The sequence below is a fragment of the Pungitius pungitius genome, chromosome 11, assembly GCF_949316345.1.
Source record: "Pungitius pungitius chromosome 11, fPunPun2.1, whole genome shotgun sequence".
Taxonomy (NCBI): Eukaryota; Metazoa; Chordata; class Actinopteri; order Perciformes; family Gasterosteidae; genus Pungitius; species Pungitius pungitius.
The window spans coordinates 15,338,061-15,353,932 of NC_084910.1; the positions used below are offsets into that span (position 1 = coordinate 15,338,061).

At 44.2% G+C, this 15,872-nt stretch overlaps 3 protein-coding genes across 4 annotated transcripts; 2 read left to right on the forward strand and 1 right to left on the reverse strand.

The window, feature by feature from the left end:
- Nucleotides 1-119: 119 nt before the first annotated feature.
- Nucleotides 120-2,839, reverse strand: c11h1orf43 (chromosome 11 C1orf43 homolog). The gene is made up of 6 exons (XM_037453854.2): nucleotides 2,521-2,839; nucleotides 1,920-2,021; nucleotides 1,613-1,760; nucleotides 1,365-1,531; nucleotides 1,193-1,251; nucleotides 120-1,084 (listed from the first exon to the last, which is right to left on the reverse strand). The coding sequence occupies exons 1-6, from the start codon at nucleotides 2,581-2,583 to the stop codon at nucleotides 868-870; spliced, it is 756 nt and encodes a 251-aa protein (XP_037309751.1). The 5' UTR covers nucleotides 2,584-2,839; the 3' UTR covers nucleotides 120-867.
- Nucleotides 2,840-2,895: 56 nt separating this feature from the next.
- Nucleotides 2,896-10,708, forward strand: si:dkey-92i15.4 (uncharacterized). 2 transcript variants are annotated; one of them, XM_037453849.2, is made up of 8 exons: nucleotides 2,896-2,997; nucleotides 3,390-3,530; nucleotides 5,504-8,284; nucleotides 8,387-8,582; nucleotides 8,725-8,823; nucleotides 8,942-9,191; nucleotides 9,303-9,419; nucleotides 10,159-10,708. In XM_037453849.2, the coding sequence occupies exons 3-8, from the start codon at nucleotides 5,889-5,891 to the stop codon at nucleotides 10,320-10,322; spliced, it is 3,222 nt and encodes a 1,073-aa protein (XP_037309746.2). In that variant the 5' UTR covers nucleotides 2,896-2,997; nucleotides 3,390-3,530; nucleotides 5,504-5,888; the 3' UTR covers nucleotides 10,323-10,708. The 2 variants fall into 2 exon arrangements, with proteins under 2 accessions (XP_037309746.2, XP_037309748.2); XM_037453851.2 differs by lacking the exons at nucleotides 2,896-2,997; nucleotides 3,390-3,530 and adding an exon at nucleotides 3,932-4,400.
- A 1,184-nt stretch (nucleotides 10,709-11,892) lies between these two features.
- Nucleotides 11,893-15,807, forward strand: aqp10a (aquaporin 10a). Its single transcript, XM_037455194.2, has 6 exons — nucleotides 11,893-12,234; nucleotides 13,341-13,467; nucleotides 13,756-13,893; nucleotides 14,024-14,142; nucleotides 14,224-14,441; nucleotides 15,280-15,807. Exons 1-6 carry the CDS (start codon nucleotides 12,151-12,153, stop codon nucleotides 15,479-15,481), a joined length of 888 nt encoding a protein of 295 aa, XP_037311091.2. The 5' UTR covers nucleotides 11,893-12,150; the 3' UTR covers nucleotides 15,482-15,807.
- Nucleotides 15,808-15,872: the final 65 nt, after the last annotated feature.

Below are 15,872 nucleotides of genomic sequence, written 5' to 3' on the forward strand. Positions count from 1 at the left end.
GAAGCAGGCTTTTGGATGTTTTGAGATTACAATGAAGAAGCGCCCTCAGCTGGACATTACGCACCACAAATGACTATGTTGTGCTGACCAAACGTAAGAACACAGTGCACCACCTCATCCGTCTGTCATTGTTTTTATTTGGATAGCAACTTTAAACAATAACAAAATACCATTATTCGCTTTATGGCAAAGGAAACAAGAGTTCAGATATCTGGAGGCATGTCTACCTATTAAAAAATAAAGAGACTTCCCCTGGTGGAACATTCAGAATGCATTGATTTGCTGGAATAATGCTCAATTGCATTGCACTGGGAGAACAAATAAACACAAAAAATAGCACTTAAGTATGGCTTCTGTAGAACAGATGATTAAGGCAAAAAGGAAAAAACAGGCCGTGAAATTGCACTGCTGAAATATAAGTTGTGACATACATCGATGTAAACATACACAATGACATAAGCAGTGTGTGTTTTTTAAACATTGCCAATAAGTGTTTTTACAAAACAGAATCAACTATGAGCATATTTTAATCCAGTTGGATCATAGTAACAAGTCGAAATAGGCTTTTACGTTGTGCAATAAATACTGATTGTCTTATGCCATTGCATAACGCCATAACTCTGATTTGGTCAAATCAACCCTACTTACTTACTTACTTACTTACAAAGCACATGCATCAATGCAGGATGAATAAATGCAGAGTCTGATATGCATTATATCGTAAACCAGGGAATATACGTTTGGGTACACTAAGGCAGTGTTTTTAACATTACTCTAAACTATCTGGTCCACTGTCGCCCTCTGCAGGCACTTTAATCACCGACAGCTCCGCCCTTGCTTTTTGACCTTTTGTGTTGGGACATCATTTCAGAACGAACTGTCCAGAGTGTTGTAGTTGTCTTTGAAGTTCTTCAGCTCCAGGAAGTTCCTGGGCCGCTTGCTGCGCTGCTGCATTGAAGACGTGAGGTAGGTGGTCTGGGTCGGGGAGGAAGAGGAGCTGGCGGGCTCTGTGGGGCTGGTTAGGTCTTTGGCGGCGGACTGGTGGTGCTGGGTCGGAGTGGTGCTGCCGCTCTGAGACTTGACGCTGAAACAGCGAGCGGAGAAACGGATTGTCGCCGCTGCGTAATGAACATTCCACGCCGGGATTAGCATGAAAGGAAAGCACTGCGAGGGATAGGATGGTTCGACTCACACAGAGGCCAATTCAGTCAGAGCGTCGTGGTATTTCAAAAATTCTGCTTCACCAAAAGCCTTCGGGACACAAACCGGAGCAGATGACGGGACGTCAGACATTTGTTGGCTTTTCACGCATTACATACCAGGATGGGCTACGGGGTAAAAACATTGTTGACCATTACACTGACCTCCGCCCCGTGACGCGCTTTGTTGTATCCATCCAGCACCGTGTCTACGAGTGACCTCAGGCTGTCCTGGAACACACAGCGGGAGTTTCGCAGCTGCAGAAGCCACGTCCGAAGTCTCTTACCTGTCACAGCTGCGGGTGTGCCGCCGAGTTCACGGAAAGGGAGATCTGAAGGGCAGCTGGTATTGTAAAAGTCTGTCATGGCAACAAAACAAACCCCGGAGTGGGAGAAGTGACAACAAAGCTTACCAGTGTCTCTGATGGCATCCAGCGCTCTCACCCGGTACAGGCAGTCTTGGGTCTTGAGTCTCAGATCATCTTCTGGCCAAAGCAGTCGAGGCTCAAAGTGGACTTTCTGGACATGGCCCAGTTTGGCTTCAATTTCTTGTCTCAGCTCCTACAACACACACACACACACACACACACACACACACACACACACACACACACACACACACACACACACACACACACACACACAGAACATGTAACTATTAATCAGCAAGACTTTGTACAGCAGCTCACTTCTGTGGTTCATTGCAGGATTGTGTGGCACCTTAGGAGCATTGTGGCCGAGAGGGACATGTGGACCTCTACGAGACTTCATGGCAAATCGCATTATTTGTCTCTTGATGACGATGAAGAGCAAAACAAACACCTAGAGGGAAGAGTTGGACAACGTTTTAACTCTTTGTAAACATAGTGTACAGGATGCCAGTGAACAACTAAATAATAAAAGATACATTATATGTTACATAATATTTCTTCATCTTAATGCAACAAGTTTAGTTTAGTCTTTTATTGTGAAATATTTAAGTTAACTTTGACATCAATACTATTTATCCCAAGTATTGTTATTATACCTTTCAAGTAACATTTTCTTATGCAATGAGAAAAAGTAACTACATATATTTGTTTAGAAAGCTATAACTTTTTTCAACAGATTTGACTATACTCTATGTACTATGTATCATCATTGTATAGTTCTTTAATGATCAGCTGTTGATGTGGTAGCGATGATATCTTCGACTAAACATATTTTTTCAAACCCATGTTGCATTGAACATAAGGCCAATTAAATAATACAACATGTAGCTGGAACTAAACATGTGGACTTGTGATATCATATACACTGTTAGGGAGGGAAAGCGACTCACCAGACTACCGAAGGCCATTACGAGCACCACGTTAACGCTCGAGAGATGAGAGTCACTCTGCATCCTCGCACGGTGCGTTTGAACGTCAACGTGAACTAACTAACTAACTGACGCGGGCTAACTTACGTAAAGTGCGTCCGTCATGTGACATGCGAAAAGCCCACGGTTTCATTTAAGCGCTCGCTTTTCAAACGCATGAAACTGAAGTTGTTCAACGAAAGACGGACGACGGCGACGGCGGAGTAAGTCAGGTGCATTCCGTCGTAACACGTCGCCGCCCTCCCGGTTTGTTGACTTCCGTGCTGGTCAGGTGACCTGTGCTCGTAGGGCGTGACGTCAGAGCTGACGTTTCTCTGGCCTCTTCCGCCACCTGCCGTTGAAAGCGACTTCATTGTGAGCCGGTCAACAAACAATCGCCGATGAACGAAAAGAAAAGCCGACTCAATCAATTATTTACACTCCGGCTACTCAAACAAAGTAGGAGACCAAGAAATGTAATGCTTTTTTTCACTCTGTTGCTTGACACCGAATGGCCTGCAGACTGTTTAAATCCTCCTTTCTCCCGAAGCCCTCTGAGTCCTACACTCTAAAGAATGAATGTACAGAATCAGTGTCTCTGTGAGCAGGACAGTGATTTGCATCCATCCTGCAGAGACACAGGCAGCCATTCTTCTATTAGGAACAAGGGTTGGTCTCTGGAGTCACACTGGGGCTATTTATCTCTACTCACAGACTTATCTCTGTCCCCAGAGGACCATGCGACCTGCGAGCAATCTGTCTGTATGGCTAACCTCTGATTGGATCATTACGGTCCTTAGACCTGACCTGGGCTTAATGTCTCTGACTCAGTTTGTTTTGACTTTTGACAGGCCCACAGAGACTTTAAGACGTCCCATATTTAGCGCTGCAGCAGACTGATTCAGAAACCACAGTTTCCTGTGTCACTAAGGAAGCAGGTGCATGCAGTAAGAAGCAGTTAGAACACCAGCCTCAACATGACAACCAAAACTGTAAGTGATTGTTAGTCATTTCAAAATGTTAAATATCTGTCTGCTTCCTCAAAGGTTGTTGTTAACTGGGGGTTCTTTTTCTTTCTCCTTTTTATATAAAAATCTTTCACCAATCTCACTCCTTATCAGGCATTTCACTCCTTCAGTCTGCATTACAGTCCCACAGATTCTCACTGTGTCTGCAAAAGAGTTTTTTTTTTTTGTTGAATATGAGAGGTGCGTTGTTTAAAGAAAAATGAATCCCTGCTGATATGTGCGGCTCCACATGAGCTCTTTGTCGTCACTGTTCCCAGTTAAAGGTGCTCTGTTGTTATGTATTTTGATACCTGCTCAGCCCGCATGATTATACCAAGGTTTGCCTTAGGGTGGGGTGATACAATAAGCCTCTGTTAGGAAACGTCATTCTTGTTCCGTTTCACACTATGATCCGACCTGTAACTTCTCGCCCTTGAGCTATGAAATGCTCATGTGTGAGGGAGTTTGAAGTTTGCAGCGTCAAAAGGGCGTACGTGTAATTGTGTGTGTCGCTTGAGTGTGTGCGTGTGCAACTCTCCCTGTTGTTGAGCTGTTTAGCTGGTTACACACTTAACTGAAGTCAGGAATGTTACCCTGTGAGAAGAAGAAAAAAAAGAGGGAGAAAACAACAATGGGAGGGGGAGGAGAGAGAAAGAGAGAGAGAGAGAGCGGACCAGAGGATAAACCAGTGTGGCAGGTTTGCGTCACTGTACTCACTCCGTCATTTAAAGCTGATGGAAAGAGGAAAGAGAGGAATTACTGTAGGGGCTGATGTCACTACAGAGCGCTGCCTTCATTATGAAGCCGTGTCAACACGGGGTAGCTGCTCAGGTACGGAAGTCACGCCAGGCGAAGGTAAGGCACATGTGTTTGTGGATTTGTGAATAATAAGTTAATTTTTTACTTATGCGAGAGAGTGAACGTGTTGTTGTTGTTTTTTAATCGGATGTCTGGGCGCAATTGTATCCGTTCAAGCGGAGTTAAATGAAAACAGTGCCGCGTTGCCCCGGTTACCTGGTTTGTGACCTCGCAGAACAGGTGTTTCTGTAAGCCGACACTCAGACTCACCTGCATGGGAAAGAACCATAGAGACTGTTGCTAACGGTTATGCGTTAAAGGACACAGGCTCACATCTGATTGTTCTTGTCCTCAGAGTTTTTGTACAGTAAATACAGTAAACTCTAATTGTGCTCGGATTCAAACGAGAGGATTTAATCATACTGGTTAACAATGAGGAGGGTTTCACTGGCCTACCTACAGTATCTGTGTGGCTCTGTACTCCCTGATTGGTGCGATCTATCTCTCAGCGGGCTTCGTGGAAATCAAAGCGCCGCCATCCTCATTTTTGGCGAATTCATCTAATAATTTCCCCTGAATACACCGTTGCTGGGTTTCAGTCTGTGCTCGTCTAACTTTGGTTTTCCGACACCGATACACAATGCACAGAGACTGATAGTGGAATCTGAATGCATTGTTTTTTTCTGGGCGGATTGCTGTTCGGTTGGTTTTTCCAGTTTTTGGTTCCTGTTTAGCTGAAGATGACACGTAGTGATGAGTATGTTGCTTGTGTAAACAGCCAATACGACGTCTGTGTGCACAACACAGAGCATTTCTTTGAGACACACTTTTTTTTTTTAACGGGCTCATTAAATCAGCATGAGGGGAATGTCAGAGAGCAGAGATGACATAACTGATACGACTGAGTATGTTGTGATTGTTTTGGCTCTTTGGCCCTCATGCTCCTCTGTTTCCTTTTCTTCTTTTTTTATGAATTTCATATGTCATCCATTCACCGTCTATACTTCATCCTTCCCTCTGTTATGTTCACTGTTCTCAACCGCACTGTGCTCCCGCTTGACCATTTCGGGGGAGCCAGAGCAACCGCAATCCACAAATCATAACATTCCACGCCAGTCTGTTCTCAGGATAGAAATTTTGCACATTTTTATGCTTGGCAGGAAACGGGAGCTGTTCAATGAGGTCGTGCCGGCGAAACCGAAGACTGCAAAGGGACAGAAAAACAAGAGATCAAGAAGAGGAGCAGAGGAGTCACCCCTGCGAGGACACGCAATAGAGAATCATCAGGAGCATTGCAGAAATATCAAACTATCAAACCTTTTAATGCAGCGTTTGTTTCCGTGAAACCGATGAGGGCTGCAATTGTACCACCTTTACGGAGCTTTTAAAACACTTGCAGCTGCTGCATTCGCACAAACTGCTTCCAGATTTCCGTTTAAAAGACAGCTGCCTGGAATTGTTTAAAGATCAAGTTGATCCTTTCACTCTCCTTTGGGGGAATTTGGCAGTTGTCAGCCGATCATTAACTTTGTTTACTCTCAGGCGATGGACTTGTCCATGCTGCCTGCTCCAGTGAGTGAGTATGACAACCAGAGGACAGGAGCGCGTTTTACTGTCCGCCCAGCTAATTCCCTCTCGTACAGTCTCACTACCAGGCCAGCTGTTGGGACACCCACATGTGTTGTGGAAGATAAGAACTATCAAGCGAGGACTGGGAGACCCAGGAGTGAAAAGCGTCGCCGTGAGAAAGAGGAGACGCCGGGCTATAAAACATCCACTGAGCTGAACCAGAATGGCACAGCAGACCAAACTGTCCCCGTGTCTGGCTCTGACATGAGTAGAACATGTAACCCTGCGTCTGAAAGCCAGGGCGGGACGCACTTGAGGAGATTAAACCGGGCAAGTAGGAGTATGAGTCTAGATCGGAGAGCAGAGGCATCGAGCCCTTATCGTGGGAAAATCACGGACGTGTTCGTGTTGCAAACCAAACGAGGCGAGGAACCGAGAAGGACCGAACCCGAAGGCCCGAGGGGCAGGACGAAGCCTTCAATGCAGCCCTATAACCCTGCTGGTACAAGTGACGTTCAAGAAAGTAGCCCAGCGAGTCACATGAGGCAGACTCTGGACAGGGCCAGTAAAGGTAAATCTCTGCCCACTAGGTTGAGGTCCCTGTCTGGTTCTGGCCCTGGTCTGCTTGGGCCCGAAGGAGGTCAGAGTATACTGGAGCGGATAGAGAAACTCTTTGGGTCGGCTGGTTTCGGTAAACCGGAGGATTTGTTCCCAACCGCTGCAACGTCCAATCACAAAGAAACAAGCGCATCCTCCGCCATTTTGCCACAGCAGGCGGCTTCAGGTGGAACCTTCCCCATGCGTTTCTCATCAAGAGAGGAAAGAGGCGTCAGTCCACTGCGCCGCAGGAAGTCCATCACCTGGACAGATAAAGACACTACCTGTTCTGAGGCTTCCTTTTCGCCAAAGACAAGCAGGGCCAACGAGAGACGCTCAGGGGCACAGGGGCAAGGACAGATCCTGAGCAGGCACTCGGGGTTAGGGGGGGGTAACGCAGGGTTAGAGGACACGGGCACCAGGTCTCTTGACAGAGCCAGGGGCAGAGACTCGTTAGCGGCTCAGAAACGATCTGCAAGGGCTACGGCGGGAATTACTGCCCCCCCACATCTAAACAGTTCCTTAGAAGAAAAGAGACCAGATTTGTCTGGTTCGTGGGTAGGTAGAGCAATCGGGACTGGAAGTAAGGACGAAGGCGAGACCAGTGGAACGCAGGGTACATTGAGAGGAAGAACCGAATGGCTTGAAGAACAAGGGGAAAAAACAGATCAAGTGGCAAGAGAAATTACAGAATTAAAAATGAGCAGCTCCGATGAAGAAGTGTTTGATCCGAGCCCACAGAAAGTGACAAAGAAATCACTAGAGAAGAATACATTCTCAGCCGCGGCAGCTAGTGTGAGAAATAAGATCCATCAGTTCGAGGCTCTCACACAGAGAGCCCAGGGTGTGGCTGCAGGACAGGTCAGACGGGCCTTTTCTGTACCGACACAATTCAGCAAGCTCCATGAAGGAGTGAAAAAGAGTGGGTCGGATAAAGCCATAGGTGGATCGAAATACAGGTGGGAGGGATTAAAAGAGGGAGGGGAGGCAGATGACGAGAATGAAGATAAAACCCCAGTTAAAATAATCCTCGGTTCAAATCGATCTTTTTCAGTGGATGAGATTGGACTAAGATTAGGGAGGGAAGAGAACAAAGGAAAAGAAACGGATAGCAAGAACATTTGTGATTTTGGTAAAAGTTCCAGTCTCAAGACAACCCTCGAGATTCCACTAAAAGGAGGCGCTCAAAGGAAACGTACAAACTTTGACAAAGACGAGATTGATTCTCACAGAACCTCAAGCCGCGAGGAGCAAAGTGAAGGACCACTCATTTCTCACCCGAGTGACTCCACCGCTGTGCAGGAAACGACAGCCGCCAGGGTGACGTCACTCGTAGACGATGAAGACGTGACTCCAACAAACTCTCCGTACATCTCACCCGCTCTTACGCCCACCACGCAACCCAAAAGCCTCCCTTTCGGTGCTCACAGTGGAAACGACAGTGCCTCCGCACTCACACCGGCGGCCGAAATCCCCAAACGAGATTCATGGCTTCGGCCTCGTCCCCTCGCTTCTTCCTCCCACAGCGACCTGCCCGATCTCCTCTCACCGGATTTCGACGCAGCAAAAAGCACACATGAAAAGAAACAGCTGTTGGACCTGAAGGCCTGGGTGGCTGGTATTGTGGTGTTGAGTGACAACGAAGAGGATTATGAGGAAGATGATGATAGTACAGAGAGGGACGAGGATTCCAACTACGATTCAGACTCCGGAGAGTCCTCGGTGACCGTCACCAGTAACATGAGCCAGTCAGATCACAAGAGCTTCTGCCTCAGGTGGGTAGTGTTCCCACATCCCATTTCCCGTTGGAATTATTCCTTCCAGCAAATTTTTTTCGACCTGTTGAACTCACACCCCTCGTCTTTCCTCCTCCGCAGCCTTGCCGACCTGCGTAACTTTGCTGGAGTTGACGGCGAGTCGGAGAATGACATCGATGAGTGGCAATGCACCGACCGTCGGACTGCCTCGCTGAGCTCGGACATGTCGGCCTTCTCCTCTGTGTCTGTGATGCCCAGCGAGGAGCTCGACAGGCTTCTGGAGGACGTGAGGAGCACGGGGGACGGCGCTCTGCAGGTACGGTGGACGCTTTGTGGATGCGAGTCGACGCTCGAAACGTCGGCGTGATTAAGGTGGCTTTCCCAACGCGGGGCCTCAATCGGTCACGCAGAGGACAAAGGGGACAACGTCTCATTCTCACCTTCTTCCCTTTTTGCAGGACGGTGACGATGTGCAGGTGGTGGTTCTCCATAAGGACCTGGGTGTAGGACTGGGCTTCAGCGTGGCGGGAGGCGTGGACCAGAACAAGCCCATCACTGTGAGGAAACACCCCCCCTCCCTCACACACACACACCCCTGGTTTCTCCTGAAACATATTTAAAAGCATCGTCCTATGTCTCCATCATTTTATGCTTTCTTTTATTTCTTCCTCTCAGGTTCACAAGGTGTTTCCCTCGGGTGTTGCAGCCCAGGAAGGCTCCATAAGGGAAGGGGACCTGGTCCTGTCAATCAACGGCACGGCGCTGTGCGGCTACACCCACTGGGAGGCCCTGAGGGTCCTGAGGAGAGCAAAGACTCGGGAGATGGGGGTGGTGGTCTTCAGGAGGGGAGGAATGAGCAGTGTCCGTAAGCGGCGAGCGGAGACGAATAATCAGGAACAAACGCAGACTCAGTTTAATGAGACAGGTGAGAAGTGGTCCTTTACAGGAGTTCTGAAAAGACCTCAGTCCCACTGCTGCATCGGTTTGAAAGGAGATACTTCATCTGTTTGTCTGCTTCTGCGCTTGCCGCTCTCAGGTCAGCACGTGTGTGTGCGCCTGGAGAAGAACACCAGGGACCTGGGCTTCAGCCTTGAGGGAGGTGTAGGCTCCAAACTGGGGAACCGACCACTCACCATACAAAAGATCTTCCAGGGTGAGAACTCAGATCTCCACAGAATAAAAGAAAATGCATATGCAGAGATTTGAAACTATATTCAATTTCCTCAATAGCATCAGGGATTCGTTATTTGGTATATTCATAAGTGTCACAAGTTGCTGCATTAAGTTGCTGTTAAGTTTGTGATGTCTCGTGTCAATAAAGTAAAATAAATAAAGAGATTTATTTTTCTAAATTGTTACGGTTCAACACAAATTTAAAAGTATGATTTTGCAACCCAACAAATTAGATTTCCATATTATATATTCCATATTATATATTTAGATATAATTTATACAATACTTACCTTTTTTACAATACCTTTTCATCCTCTCTGCTGCAAGTTTACCTGTCTTGGTCTCAGCCTGTTTCATATTCTGCCCTCTAGGAGGCGCTACAGAACAAAATAAAAGCATTTCTCTCTGTTCTTATAATATACATTATACATTACATTGGTCACTGTCAATATATCCTAAATGCTTTTGAATATGAGAGATTTAATGTACATACTTTCATAATCATCCACTCCATTAATATTCAATCATTCTGAATTTTTCTCTCTGCATTATTTGATTTGTTTTCAAATTACATCGACTTTGACAATTCAATTTCATGTTGGGTTTTGGTGCTTTTTATATATATTAATGTAATGTATTTAAATACAGCACCTGCAGGGCCAAGACGGCTGATTTGGATACTTACAGAAAAGTTGATTAAATCCACCTTTTCCCTTCAGGGGGTCCTGTTGACAAGGTGCGACCCGGTGATGAGTTGGAAGAGATTGAAGGAACGAGTGTGGTGGGCATGAGGCGCCTGGAGGCCTGGACCCTGATTAGAGGCCTTCCCTCTGGCCCCGTGGACGTGGTGCTCCGTCGCACTCTGAAACATCTGGAAACATGAGGATTGTTGAGGTGCTTTGCGCACAGTGAGGCAACTTAAAGCCACGCACTGGTGGCTAAGAACCAAACCTGATTTAAGTCAGGCGCCTGCTTGTAATGACAAGTTAACAAGTTGCCGTTATTAGAGCAAATCTCTGAAGGAAAATTGTCAAGAGACAAAGTCAAAGAAAATGTCTAACTTTATTTTCATAATTAAATCTACCTCAAAGCCTCTGATGTTTCTTTACAAGGTCATAACAAAGATTCACTGATGACTCATACCTTTATCAAATCAACCAACTTTTATATGCTATACTTTGCTCTGCTGTATTTTTGCGCTTGTAAATAAATGCACATGTTGTAATATATTACAGTTTATATTGCTTTTTAATAAATCCTTAATTTAAAGTGTTCCTTTTTATTCTTATGTCATGCAGAGGGTGATCGTTATATGTGACGTTATCTTTCTGATACTTCGCAGAAAAACGCCCTTTGACAAAATAAACATTAGCATTAGAGTAAAGGTATCCGTCCTTATACACATTACCAAACAAAATGAAGTACTAAAAAGGAGATGTGATAAGATAAGACGTCATAAGCGATGTGATAAGACGTCATTAGCTATCAATCTCTCTACAAACCATGTCAAAGTACTAATACTATTTATTTTGTTTTACCCAAACTTAAAATATATAGGACCAGGAAAAGATAGAAGTTCAAAGCATTATGAACGGAAACGTAGTAGGATCCATTCATAAGAAGTTTTCATATTGTATCATATAAAAATGACATATTTTTCTGTGTGCGACAGTCATGTTCCTTATCAGCATCAACAGGCTTCACTCTCACGCAGCAATCAGGAGTCCAGAGTTCAGCGAAGAGGAGTCGTAGTGACATTTTTCTCTTCCCTGTTAACTTTCCTACTCAACAACAACACTCACCAAGGAGGTTTCACCAAACCAGCAGTAATGTCTTTTGGGTTTTGGACCAGAATTCCATGGAGATCATTTAACAGTTTTGACATTTTACTTAGCAAGTGGTATTTCATTGTAATTGATCCACAAATCTTATATTTCTGTGTTATTTAATTAGTTTATCTGGTAGTGACTGAGCACAAATCTGTTTTCCCAATGTGTCACAAATCATAATATGCAAATACAAATATGCAAAACAAACAAGTTTTAAAATACAACAAAAAACTTCTGTAATATATCCCATTTACTTTTCATACAGAATAACTACAGCACAAAGAATTGTATGCACACTAATATTTGTAAAATATGCACCGATGATTTGACATTGGTCATAGTTTCTGAGGTACAGATAAGTACAAATTATTGTACTGGTGATTTTGAGTGCTAATATTTGTGCTGTATTTTAATCAGCATATCATTGTAACTCATGCTCCTGTCTCTCACATGGAAACAGAATGATCACATGTGTGAGTGTAAATAGATTTATATTCTCTGCGTTATTGTTATCTGTTACTACTGTCAACACATAACTATTTATGGCCTCTTTCAATTTTAACCTCCAACAGGTGAGTCACACGCGCTTCGCTCCAGCCAATCGCCAAGTGTGGCTACCCAATAAATGAGTAATAGTGTTTGACCAGCTGTGGATAAAGACCAGGCAGGCAAGAGGAAGCAGTGGGGTGCAGAGCGCAGGTCCTTAGATGCTCAGACGGAAGTTGGGACAGTATGCTTTTCCCCCAAATCATTTTGCATCAGCTCTGACACCTCCAGCACTCGCATCAGCTCCTCAACCAACAGCCCGGCTTTGCTCTTCCGTCTGTCACCGGAGACACGGTCTTCTTTGTGTAGGAGGAGGAGACGGATTAGAGCCCACCGATGCTGAATAGACGCGTTGTGAGGGTGAGGAATGCCCTGGTGCGAGAGTGCATGGCCGAGTTCTTGGGGACTTTTGTCTTGATGGTAAGTGACAATCAGGTGAACAAGTTGCTTAATTTTGTGTTCTAGTACAGTTCCCACAAACTGTTACAGAGTATTTGGATGTTGCACACACAGCCTCATTTTAACTTAATGTTCCTCCATAATCATTAAGATTGTACTTCATTTTGTAATGTAACATATGCTCTGTGGCAATGACATGGGAGTAATGTATGTTGTATATTCCCTAAATGGAAATGAATCAAACACTGAACATTGTCTCTCTTGATTATCTTTCCCCATCTGTGCAATTCCACTAGAATTACCACCACATGGTTCAAATAAATAAATAATGATTTTGGAATGATGAGTGTGGAAAGGCTCGGCTCAACGACTCATTTGCTGCTGCAGAGAAAGCAAAACTACTGTCAAACATGCAAAAAAAGAATAATAAATGAGGTCATAAAGATATTATTGATACTAATATTTTGGAGATGTCAAGGACTGTCAAGGATCATTTTCTATACATTGTTGAGTATTATTTGCTACATACAATACAAAACAATTAGGGAAAATATTTTAGTTTATTTTGGTAGCCAATTGGAATATTACAAAAGAATTGTTAAAGAGGTTTCAATAATTAGTTGCAAAAATCCCACGAAATGGATAGATTTGATTTTCATTTATATATGTTTCCTCCACCTAGTTTGAATATGTATTTTACTTATGACATTACAACCAATAAGAAGTTTCAGACTGAGGCTGTGTGCAGGCAGCTTTAAACACATTGGCATTTATATTGTTTATTATGGTACCATAACTTTGTAGCCTTGGCCTGTGATAAATATAAAATAATATTTAGCGATTAGTTGGTCATTACGTATGTATAATCATATTACCTTTACTGCAGACGTGGTTTTTATGAGATGAACAGATATAATATATGTGTGTTTTCCCCTTTTCATGTGAGGTGAGGAGTCAGATTGGTGTTTTATGGGGCAATTTAGATAAGAAGTGGACAGTGTACGATAACGAGAGGAAATTATGTTCTAAATGCTTTCGAACAACCGTGATTCTGTTTCCAAACTTCTAAGATATTTCCCTATTTCCCTTTCATGCCTCACGGGTTCGTTCTGCATCTTCCTGTGAAGCTCTTTGGCTGCTCTGCTGCAGCTCAGGTGAAGACGAGCAGGGAATCTAAAGGCCAGTTCCTGTCGGTCAACATGGCCTTCTCTGTGGGTGTGATGTCAGCTATGTACCTCACCAAGGGCATCACAGGTAGGTTCAGTCAGGTCAACAATATATCACAACTGAACTCGTCAGCATTGACAATATGAACTACATCAAAAAGCAGCAGTGTTGTGTCCTTACGCCTCGCACTCTGAGCACCGGATTTATTGCCCTAAAATCCGCCGCCCTCTGAAAAGAGACCTCGTCAATCTCGTCGAGGTCTTCAGTCTGATAAGTTGACACGTTATACGGCTACAAATAATCCAAACGTTGAATTACCTTCCAATCCCTCTGACTTCTGTCTTCCGGTTTTCCTTGGTTTAATTTCTCCTGCAGGCGCTCACCTGAACCCGGCGGTGACTCTGAGTTTCTGCGTGCTGGGCCAGGTGCCGTGGGGGAGGCTGGTGCCCTACTGCCTCAGCCAGGTGCTGGGGGCCTATCTGGCATCAGCCCTCGTCTTCCTGGTCTACTACGGTTTGTGTTTCTGCCCCTTTAAACAAGCTATCAATTATATAAAGATGGATGATTCTCTTCGGGTTTTTTTTAACACATTTCCAGTGTCTCTTTTCTTGATTTGTATTCCTGTTATTATTTTTTTTCTCAGATGCTATAATGGAGTTTAGTGGAGGAGTATTGACTATTTATGGCCCAAACGAGACAGCGTCTATATTTGCCACGTATCCGTCAGAGTACATGACTTTAGGAAGAAGTTTCCTGGACCAGGTCAGTGAGTGGATTTGTAACGCGGTCAGCATCTTAATCCGGGTCATAATCTGCTGTTTCTGTGCGTGTTCATTGTATCAGGTAGTGGGCACTGGCATGCTGCTGTTGTGCATCCTGGGATTGGATGAAAAGAGGAACACCCCGGCTCCTTCACAGCTGATTCCTCCCATAGTGGCAGTGATCGTCCTGGGGATCTCCATGTCAATGTCAGCCAACTGTGGTGGTGCAATAAACCCTGCTCGGGACCTGGGACCTCGCCTCTTCTCTCTGACTGCGGGCTGGGGCACTGAGGTGTTCACGTAAGTATCTTATCAGGCGCACAAAACACGTACAACTGACCGAGTTTATACCTCAAGATGGCATATTTCGTATCAATCATTTAAGGAGCTACATATTTAATGCAAACTGTTGAAACTGATAATCTAAAAGGGGCATTTTTTGCACTCACAGGTCACCTCTTGTTTCTCCAAAAGTCAAATATGTCAGAGGTTATAAGCAGCAGGATTAAAGTGACGTCAGCTCATGATTTCTTATTATTATTTCTCAGTATTTCTTATAATGACCCGTTTTTGGTTGCAACCTCTACCGTATGCCATGTTTTAGCTATGCTTCTGCAGCTTTAAGCACTCTTTGTGTAATATAATATATTGAAAGCTGCATGGGTTGATTCCGGTCCAGTAGGTGGCAGATTAACTCCAAAAAGTGCTGGACAGAAAGGGCGGCTTGCAGAGCTGTTTTGAGTAAGGTCTTAGGAAATAACGGCATTCTTTCACATAAAGCAGACAGAGAGCCATGTTGTCATTTCCATAGTCACTGGTCTTTTTATAGCAAACTGCCACCAACTGCAAAAAAAAACAATAGCTGCTTGCTAATGTTGTTTTATATTTCTAATTCAAAGGTATTTCTATATTTAACAGCAAATCATATGTCTATAACTTTGTTCAGTGCACACAGCTATTTTCTGAAAACATCGGCTTCTGCCTCTGCAAGTGCAAACCCAAAACACTGAGCCTAATAAAGCAAACTCTGTGTGTGTTAAAATCACGTTTGAATCACCCATTCAGTGTCAGTGTAGAACATTTAGATACTTTTAGACATACTAAGTCTCATCTGAACTCCTCCCTGTCGCTTCTCCAGGTGTTACAACTACTGGTTCTGGGTACCCTTGGTGGCCCCACTTGTGGGAGGTCTTATGGGGACTTTCATGTATTTGGTCTTCATCCACTGGCATCTGCCTGACCCAGATCCCTCAGAGAGCTTCTCCTCCATCGGGGACATCATCAAGCAGCCCAGCATCCAGCCGGACAACGGAGTGGAGTTAAAGGCTACTCACCTGTAAACGTTACTTTTGTTGAAATATCTCATTATCACAAAAACTGAAGGTAAAAGAATTGGTTGTGATTTATAGTTGAGATGGCAAAATCTGAGCTTCTTCACTGTTAAGAAGGACAAACATTCTGTATGTGTCCTCCTCTGTTGAAGAAAAGACAAGAATGTGTTATCTATTTACTCCATGAGTAAGGCCATATTGATAGTATCGTAATGATGTTTACATTGATGTATTGTTTATAGTGTGGATTTTTAAATGATAAGTACCTTTCATGGACTAAAGAATACCGTTATGACTAATGTTGATTCAATTAAACAATACAAATGAATACATATATACAACATGCAGTCTTGATTTATTTCTATTCCCCAATTTCTTCTGTGGAAAAATTACATTGCAT

Coding starts and splice junctions, on each gene's coding strand:
- c11h1orf43 (XM_037453854.2), bottom strand. CDS start 2,583: ATGCAGAGTGACTCTCATCTCTCGAGCGTTAACGTGGTGCTCGTAATG. Junction 2,022..2,520: donor TAATGGCCTTCGGTAGTCTG/GTGAGTCGCTTT, acceptor TCTTCCCTCTAG/GTGTTTGTTTTGCTCTTCAT. Junction 1,085..1,192: donor CTGACTGAATTGGCCTCTGT/GTGAGTCGAACC, acceptor TCGCTGTTTCAG/CGTCAAGTCTCAGAGCGGCA.
- si:dkey-92i15.4 (XM_037453849.2), top strand. CDS start 5,889: ATGGACTTGTCCATGCTGCCTGCTCCAGTGAGTGAGTATGACAACCAG. Junction 8,285..8,386: donor CACAAGAGCTTCTGCCTCAG/GTGGGTAGTGTT, acceptor CCTCCTCCGCAG/CCTTGCCGACCTGCGTAACT. Junction 9,420..10,158: donor CATACAAAAGATCTTCCAGG/GTGAGAACTCAG, acceptor TTTTCCCTTCAG/GGGGTCCTGTTGACAAGGTG.
- aqp10a (XM_037455194.2), top strand. CDS start 12,151: ATGCTGAATAGACGCGTTGTGAGGGTGAGGAATGCCCTGGTGCGAGAG. Junction 12,235..13,340: donor TGGGGACTTTTGTCTTGATG/GTAAGTGACAAT, acceptor CTTCCTGTGAAG/CTCTTTGGCTGCTCTGCTGC. Junction 14,442..15,279: donor TGGGGCACTGAGGTGTTCAC/GTAAGTATCTTA, acceptor TCGCTTCTCCAG/GTGTTACAACTACTGGTTCT.